The 9262-nt window shown below is 46.0% G+C and overlaps 1 protein-coding gene across 1 annotated transcript; it reads left to right on the plus strand.

Annotated features, from left to right (window-relative positions):
• The first annotated feature begins 944 nt into the window (after positions 1 to 944).
• On the plus strand, positions 945 to 2321 carry LOC127341926 (ervatamin-B). The gene is made up of 2 exons (XM_051367867.2): positions 945 to 1461; positions 1569 to 2321. The coding sequence occupies exons 1-2, from the start codon at positions 978 to 980 to the stop codon at positions 2168 to 2170; spliced, it is 1086 nt and encodes a 361-aa protein (XP_051223827.1). The 5' UTR covers positions 945 to 977; the 3' UTR covers positions 2171 to 2321.
• Positions 2322 to 9262: the final 6941 nt, after the last annotated feature.

Here is a 9262-nt window from a genome sequence, read left to right on the forward strand (position 1 = left end):
CACCAGCCGGCATGCCGAGGAGGAGGCGAACCATCAGGATGCTGAAGAGGAGAAGCTCGTGGTCGCCAGACGCAGAGCATACCAAGGAGCTGCACCGCGTGCCAGCCCAGAATGGGCCCGTGTGGGCCTCGCCAGCTCTCGCACGCCAAACTGTCGTTGCTCAGCGCGAAGGGATGGGCCGCCGGGATGTGCCTTCGCTCCCACCCGAATTTGTCAGGCTAGCGCCGCCACCACTACGGCACCAGCGGCGGCAATGGTCGGGCGAGGGTGGGGTCAGAGGGTGCTCGAGGAGGAGATCGTAGAGCCCCCGAAGTCGCCCGTGCGGATGACCCGGGTGGGAGTTGTTGTTCTAGATTCATCTCTCGTGTACTTGGTATGCAGTACTTGTGTAAGCTTGTTACGATAACAAGCCAATCTGAGGCAAGTCTCTTTTGAAAGTTCTAACAATAACACTGGTTTTAAAAAAAATCAGGTCTATGCCTTTTGTCTATATTATTATTTTATATATATATAAATCAGGTCTATGCCTTTAATTTGTCTTAAAAACAATCTGTAAAACTCACGTGTTGTAATTATTTGAATGCATGCAGATACTAATAGTGACTTGACCAAGTCTCACTTTGTCAACTTAACGAGTCATTTCCATCGATGAACCAATTTGATCAAATATGATCGATATTCAATAACCAATACATGAACTTACTGTGTTACATATGCAGCCCATGCATAACCTTGTTACGATATATAGTAAGCCAATCAGAGGCAAGTCTCTATTCAAAGTTCTAACAACTATGACAGACACAATTCCAAATATATATAGTCATTATAGGGATCATGCATGCACACACGACAACTCGTGAGAGCCACCAGCCACAGCGACACGCTAACTAATGTATGCGTGGACCAAGGCGCCTATATAAACATTAGCTCGGGTGCATGTTTTTCAGATAAGCATACAGCCTAAGCTAATCATCAACATGGCTTCTTCCACCCCTTGTCTTGTCCTACTCGTGTGTCTCACCAGCCTTGTGCAGGCATCGCTGATAGCGGCGAACCCGCCACAGCAGCCGCCTTTTGAGCTGCCGGAGTCCGAGGTGAGGGACAGGTTCTCCAAGTGGACGACCAAGTACTCGAAGCATTACTCATGCCATGAGGAGGAGGAGAAGCGGTTCCAAATCTTCAAGCAGAACACCAACGCCATCGGCGCTTTCGCCGCCCAGACAAGCACCAACGTCGTCGTCGGCAGGGCCAGGCCGCAGACCATCACCACCGTCAAGGCCAGCATGAACAGGTTCGGCGACCTCACCCCCAGTGAAGTCGTCGAGCAGTACACGGGTTTTAACAACACCAGCTTCCAACCCGCGTCGCCCACTCCCCTCCCCCTTGACTCCTGGAAGCCGTGCTGCGTGGACTGGCGCTCCAGCGGCGCTGTCACCGGCGTCAAGTTTCAAGGCACTTGCTGTAAGTCCAGCTATAGCTAATTCCTTTTTGCAACGCCATATATATGCTGTCATGCATGTATGCTGAAGTACTCTTTCCGTATACATGTTTCTCAACTGAAATGGCAGCGTCATGCTGGGCATTCGCGGCCGTGGCGGCGATCGAAGGCATGAACAAGATCAGGACCGGGGAGCTGGTGTCACTGTCGGAGCAGGTGCTCGTGGACTGCGACACCGGGAGCGGTGGCTGCAGCGGCGGCCGCTCGGACACCGCCCTGTCTCTCGTGGCCGCACGCGGCGGGATCACGTCGGAGGAGAAGTACCCGTACAGCGGAGTCAATGGAAAGTGCGACATGGACAAGCTCCTGTTCGACCACCAAGCATCCGTCAAGGGCTTCAAGGCCGTGCCGATCAATGACGAATGCCAGCTGGCCCTCGCCGTAGCAAGGCAGCCCGTGACCGTGTACATCGACGCCAGCGGGTTTGAGTTCCAGTTCTACTCCGGCGGTATCTACCGCGGCCCCTGTTCCGCGGATGCGACGCAAGTGAATCACGCCGTCACCATCGTCGGCTACTGCGAGGGGCCCGGCGAGGGGAACAAGTACTGGATTGCCAAGAACTCGTGGAGCAACGACTGGGGTGACCAGGGATACGTCTACCTCGCCAAGGACGTGCCCTGGTCAACGGGCACATGTGGCCTCGCCACCTCTCCCTTCTACCCAACAGCTTAACCAAGGCTGCCAGCGACCAAAAGTAAATGATATCTATGGATGTGAGGAATTGTTTCCATTTAGCTGCGATAATGCAAAATAAATTAGTACTTCTACTACATTATATTTCCCTTTTGATCAATCAATAAATATTAATAAGGGCTTGAGAGTAGTTATTTTTCAAACGTGATACTAGCATTTTGGTGATGGGGTCATTCCATGGAGCAGATCATGTGACATTATTAAGTTTGATGGCATAGTTCGGCAGAATCCTATGTCTATACTCAGTGTATGCCTCTGTGTTTTTTTTTTCCTGAAAGCCTCCGTGTTTCGTTGGACTTACGATTACGCGATAGGTTTGATTTTAGAGTCAAGCACTTCTAACTTAGATTATACATAAAAATACAGTAGGTAGCTAAAGTAGACCGGACACAAGATGACATGAGATTACAAGGAGAATGGTCTCACGTCCGTGATAGGGGTGGCCCAAGACCGGCGCAAAACATACGAGTTTATCTGCATATCAAGTAGTATGTACGAACATTCTAAAAAAAAAGTATGAATGAACACAAGTTGGCCAAAATGTGTTAGTGTGTTACCCTATTTCACGCTCAACGCGAACGCTAGCGAGCTTACGCGTACCTCGTCTGTCGTTAGCGTTTCTAAATGGGCCGGCCCACTCGCATCCAGGTGTTAGATTTTTCTCCTGTTTTGGGAAGATTCCAGAATGTTCTCGTTCGCTTCGGTCTGGTTTTTGGTTTTCCGGTTCACGTTGACTTTTACTGTTCTGACGGCTTCTCTTTCTCTTTTTCTTTTATTTTTCTATTTTCTGTTTTTCTGTTTTCTGTTTTCTCCTTTTTATTTTTTCCTTTCAATCTGGACATTTTATATTTTGAACAATTTTTAAATATTTGAAAATCTGAACATTTTTATTCAACATTTTAAAAATCTGGATATTTTTTAGATTTGAATAATTTTTTAATATAAACTTTTTTCAAATGTTGAACATTTTTTATTTTTTATTATTTTCTGGATTTAAATATTTTCCAATTTGAACTTTCTAAATTTTGAATATTTTCAAATTTTGAACATTTTCCAGCATTAAACATTTTGGTATTTTTAAATTTTTAAAATCTGAACATTTTAAATTGTCGAACATTTTTCAGATTTGAAAATTTTTAGAATTTTGAACACTTTTTTGGATTTGAACATTTGTCGAATCTGAACTTTTTCATATTTTGAATTTTTTTAGATTTGAACATTTTCGAATTTTTTTACTTTTTTATTTAAATAGTTTTCGAATCTGAACATTTACATTGTTTGAACTTTTCTAGATTTGAATCTCAGTCCCGTACTTATTTTTTTTTACATGATGGTTGCCCCGCGCGTTACAAACAAAAAATAGATCGAAAAGCGAACGAATGATTAGTCCGCCGAACTCCGACGGGTGCGGGGCGACGTGCTAAAGCCGAATTGGGCCGGCTCATCCCAGATGCGTAGACGTGAACGCGCAACTCGCTTCGCTTTGAGCGTGAAATAGGCCAGCCCTTTCATCCTTGATGTACACAAAAGACAAAACTGGGATTAAAATGGGCCCTTTTTCTTTTAGAGCTACAAATTCGTTGTTTTGTGTAGCCCAGGATACACCGTATTTTGTAGATAACCATCCCTAAAGTAGATCTTTTTTGAAGCCTCACATTGTGTTATTCATTTTCCCAAAATACCAGGGTTCATGGACTAGAACCCAAAAAATAGATTTATGATATATTGTTTGTAAATGAAATACTGAATATGTAGTGCACTTTGCGGGCGGCTTAATAACTTTTCTTTTTAATGGTACTCCCTCCAGGCGGTGAACATAACGGTGTCTTAGACATAGCTCTAGTCAGACCTAGTCCCTAACATTTATATAAATATGATTATTGGCCCCATGAAAATTGTATCACTAGTGGAAAACAGGCCTTTTGATCCGGGTGGTTAGGGCCTTTTGTCGCGGGCGGCCAGCCGCGACAAGCAAGGCGCGATAAAAGGGAGGCCTTTTATCCCGGGTCGCTTACGACCCGCGACATAAGGTCCACCACGTGGCAGCCGCGGGGCGCAGGCACATGCCCTTTTGTCGCGGGCGGTATTACCACCCGCGAAAAAATGCCCTCTACGTGGCGCGCGCACAACGCTTCTGGTTTAGGGTTTGTGGGGTGCAGCACCCCTCCCCCCCCCCCCCCCCCCGCCACCGACCGCCTGTTATTTCATTTTTTTCGTTCGAAAATAAAAGTTGCATATATTTGTACGCTACTAGAAGTTGTACACATTCATTCATTATATATATATATAGATCGATCAAACAAATATTGGAAGAAGAAGTCGATTCCCCTTACACATATTCGTAGGTTCCCTACATATATATATACATGGAGCTCACGATCGACAAACAGTACTAACGACCGTCTATTTGGAGGTAGAACAACTATTTGGACTAAACAAGCCTTTATTGTTTATTACTTCTCTAACCAAAAGTCCCGCCAGTTCCTCCGCGATTCCTAGTGCGTGTTCCTTTGGTTGGAGTCTGTCCCGCATGAAGTCGACCTATATACGAAAATGAGATGAGTATGACTATATCAGTCTTGATAACGAAATATTGATGATAATAAATAAAGTTGTGAATGTTATTGCTTACGTCGAATTTATTTTTGTTCTGCTTCTCAGTGGTTAACATGCGAATGGACTCGCAAACGTAGTATCCACATAGATTCGTCCCTTGTGGCTGCTGGGGGCACGGTACAGGAGTAAATGTTAGCTTCTTTGCAAAGGTAATCTCCTTATGAACATTCTTCAAAGCTTGCCAAGCCCTGCCAGGCAAAAGAATGATTGAATGAGTGGATAATTAATTGATATCTCACGAAAGATAAAGCGCGGCGATGAAGGAAATTACACTTGGAGCAACTTCTGCAAGTCCTGGAACCCGTCCGTGCCTCTACTCGATGGGTCTTTTACTTCAACTACTCCCTTATCAGGTTGAATGTCTAGTAGAATCCAGTGGAAGCTGCACATGTTATGCATATACGTCAGGAATTACACTTAACATCGAGTAAGAAAAATTGAATGTGCATAAAAGATCATTAAGACTCTCACTCGTAGTTGTAAGGAAACAATATTGAATCACAGAAATATTGCTGCCCCAAAAACCTTAGTAGGTTTCCCCCCGTTTCTTCGCGTTTATGCTTCACCGTTTCAACATGTATTTTATCTGGGTCAACAAACCCAGCATTGATAATATTATTACTTTTGCATTCACTGATCTTGACGCATAAGAGAACCCAAAAGAAAAAAAGAGTATATATAAGAAAACAAAACTAACATGAACAGAATGAAAAAAAAATTATATGTAGTTAACAAATTACAAGAAATAGCAACTCATGAGAGATTTGTCGAGGGCTTCTAGATTGAATAAGCCAGAGTTCATTCATCTCAATATGGATCTCCTCCTTTCGGTAGTAATATTCCCATGGTATACTCGCCACGATGTACATTTTGTTCTCCTTGCATGCATCAAGGTACCACTGATGCAAATTCCGCATATGTGTTGGCAGTTTATGCAGCTGCTCTCTGCTGACCAAGTCGGCCCCGTAGACAAATTTAGGAGCTATATCAGCAGTGGGTATTGCAGAATCTGCTGCAGACAGCAATTCCTCCACGGTAACTGAACAAGCAGCCGCTAGCCTTGCAGCTTCTTCCATATCGATACCACCATGATGTTCCTGGTACAGCTTGGGAACATTAAGCACATTCAGTCCTGGGATCGATTGTTTGGGCTGAGCACCGAGGAGGGGAACTTCCTTTCTCTTTTTGCCTTTTGTCGTTTGCTTGGCCTTGAGGGGTGCACTTGTTGAACTTGACTTTTTCTCATCTGCACTTCTAGCTGATGATTTGCTTGTGCCAGCAATGTCCTTCTCCTTAGCCTTTTCATCCTTCTTTTGGTCAATTACCTTCGCAAGAGTGCGTGTATAGTCATCCTTCTTCTCGTGTAACTCATACTGCGATGGTGTGTTCAAAACTAGTAGCATATTCTATTTGCTTCTCTGTGTATGGCTCTGGCGCTGGAGGTTTTGGCTTATGGAAATGATCATAGTTGTGTTTCGCAACAGCGGCCGCATTTTCCTCGACAGTAAGATCCCAAGGATGGGGGGGAGGAACCTTTGGTACTTTTGGGAGGGGCGACCTCTTGCGGACAGGACTCTTGAAACGCTTCCGGCTGGGTGCATTCCGAGTCTTAGTGGGCGGAGGCGGCGGCGCTGGAGATGGAGATGGACTACCGATGTCGTGGTCGACGTCGTACCCACGGGGTGATGGTGGCGACATGTGATCAGTAGGAGGAGGTGATGGTGGCCTGCGATCACCCGGGAGGAGGTGATGGTGACCTGCCGGGACGACCGGTACTAGGTGCTACCCAGCCCGGCAGCTGATGTTCTTCTTTTCCCGGATAATGATTTCTCCCCAAAGACCTCTCACGAGTGTAAGCCCCCATCACCTCCAGGGATATCGAGCTCCAATGTCTCCCACGACGGGACAACTGAATCCACCCCGACACGAGCATAGCCAGCTGGAATCGGATTGCCATGCCATGTTGCCGGCTCACCTTCAGGTCCAAATGCCGGTAAGACATAGCCGACCGCCACCTTAACAGAAACCTTCCTGAACACCTCATGGAGATCACAAGGTGTTTGCTCCTTGATTCCATCCAAGGGGTCGCCAGGACCGGCATCTATCATCATCCGTGTAGGAGGGGCCTCCGAGTCGGCCACGCTGCTGTCTCGTCGCTGAGATATTTCAAAGGTATTATCTGGCGGGCGCTGTCCTTTTAGTTCATTTATCTCCCGCTGCTGCTGCTGAAGCTCCCGCTGCTGCTGGTCAAGTCGGCGTTGGAACTCGGCCATCCGGTCATTCTGCACCTCCAGCTGGCGTTGTTTAGCTCTCGCTCGGCTTCTATAAGTCTCCGCGTCGGCCGGAAACCCAAGCGACCACGGAACACTAGGGCCGAAGCCTCTTGTTCGTCCTCCCTTCTCAGGATTACCGAGGACAAGCGTCAGCAAGTCTTTCTCTCTATCGGGAGCAAACTTTAGTTTTCCCGCCTTTATATCTGTCGTCACTTCAATCCATTTTTGCCTGGGTACCCTAACCCTGGTGTCACTTTCAACAATGTTCCCTGTCTTCATGTCATACTCACAGCCATGCGCGAGGAACCAATTTCGAGCCCTTGTGTCCCATCCTTCTCGCTTGGGTTCTGGAGTGATCCCGTTCAGCTCCATCTCAGCCTCTTGTGCATCCCACTTAGGCATGGCTCTTCCGTAGCCCCCTCGCCCCGTATGATGGTGATATTTCTTCTCGCTTGCATTCTTCTTGTTTTTCGTTGACAGGTTCACAGCCTCCTCTGATTCTTTGTACCTCACAAATTCTTCCCAGTTATGCTCCTGCTTCGCTAGGTAGTTCTCGAATAATGGAGGCTTCTTGTCTTTCTTATAATTTTTCCATAACCGGTTCTTATACGCCCGGAAAAGTTCCCCCATCTTCTTAAGAGCCCATTTCTTCACTAGCTCCCGCTGCTTAGCATTCTCAGACTCCGATCCCAAATATGGCAAAGTGAAATGTGCCATGAGGTCTCTGAAAAGTGTGTTTTTGTACCTATTGGCAACCTGATTTTCGGAGAGATTCTTGGTCTTGTTCCATTCTCTGACAGTGATCGGGATACGATCTCTAACCACAACTCCGCACTGATTTTTGAACTTCACTCCGACAATCTCGGGTACCACCGGTTGGCCTTCCGGTGATATAGCTTCAATTGTGAAGTGGTCTTTTTTGGTCAACTTCTTTGCCGGGCCTCGTTTCTCTATCTTATCTTCGGAGGCCTAAGAGAATACATATAGAATTGCATTAATGCCTCTATACTAATGCCTCAATACATATGTACATATAGAATTCCATTAATACCTTATCACCGGAGCCATCGTCGGCTTCTCCGTCACCGGAGCCGTCGGCTTCTCCGTCACCGGAGCCGTCGGCTTCTCCATGACCGGAGCCGTCGGGTTCTCCATGACCGGAGCCGCGGGCTTCTCCATCACCGGAGTCGCGGTCTTCTCGGTCGGCTTCTGTACCATCGCGGATTATTTTCGCGAACATGTCTTCCTGTTCCAAGTCCCGTTCGAATGGATCCATTGTTTCTGCAAAAGAATTAAATCGATAAGTACATGTTCTAACCCTAACCCTAATCAAACACAAACCAAACCCTAACCCTAATCAAACACAAACCAAACCCTAACCCTAATCGGTGACACGTGTTTGCGAGAGGGAGAGGGTGTCGGCGACGCGTGTTTGCGAGAGGGAGAGGGTGTCGGCGACGCGTGTTTGCGAGAGGGAGAGTGTGTCGGCGACGCGTGTTTGCGAGAGGGAGAGGGTGTCGGCGACGCGTGTTTGCGAGAGAGGGAGAGAGGGTGTCGGCGACGCGTGTTTGCGAGAGAGAGAGAGAGAGGGTGTCGGCGTCGGTTGTTCGCGAGAAGGGAGAGAAGAGGGGAGTTGCGGCGTCGATGGTTTTCGCGAGAGGGCGAGAAAAGAGGGAGTTGCGGCGTCGGTGTCGGCGTCGGTACTATACTAACTATATACTAACTATATATATACAACATAACTAGCTATACTAATTAACTATATACAAGAAAACTATATACAAGATAAAATATACAAAATAAACTAACTATTTAACCATATACAAAATAACTATAAACTAACTATTTAACCATATACAAAATCACTAAGTATTTAACCATTAACTAATTACATAAACTAAAATAATCTATATATATACTAAAATACTTACAAAAAGATTTAAACTAACTAATTACAAAAACTAAAATAATCTATATATATACTAAAATACTTACAAAAAAACTTACTAAATACTAAAATACTTACAAAAAAACTTACTAAATACTAAAATAAACTAACTAATTAACCCACTAACTAATAATTAACTCAAAAATAAAAAAAATTAAAAAAGGGCCGGGGGCGCCGGCTGACGGCGGCGCGCGGTTGGTGGTCTACCTGCGCGCGCAGCGGGCGGAGGGGCGG

The sequence above is a fragment of the Lolium perenne genome, chromosome 3 (genome assembly GCF_019359855.2).
Source record: "Lolium perenne isolate Kyuss_39 chromosome 3, Kyuss_2.0, whole genome shotgun sequence".
Classification (NCBI taxonomy): domain Eukaryota; kingdom Viridiplantae; phylum Streptophyta; class Magnoliopsida; order Poales; family Poaceae; genus Lolium; species Lolium perenne.

What these genes read in the sequence shown, in the direction of transcription:
- LOC127341926 (XM_051367867.2), top strand. Translation starts at nt 978, where the DNA reads ATGGCTTCTTCCACCCCTTGTCTTGTCCTACTCGTGTGTCTCACCAGC. An exon ending in CAAGTTTCAAGGCACTTGCT is followed by an intron (nt 1,462 to 1,568) that starts GTAAGTCCAGCT and finishes CTGAAATGGCAG; the next exon opens with CGTCATGCTGGGCATTCGCG.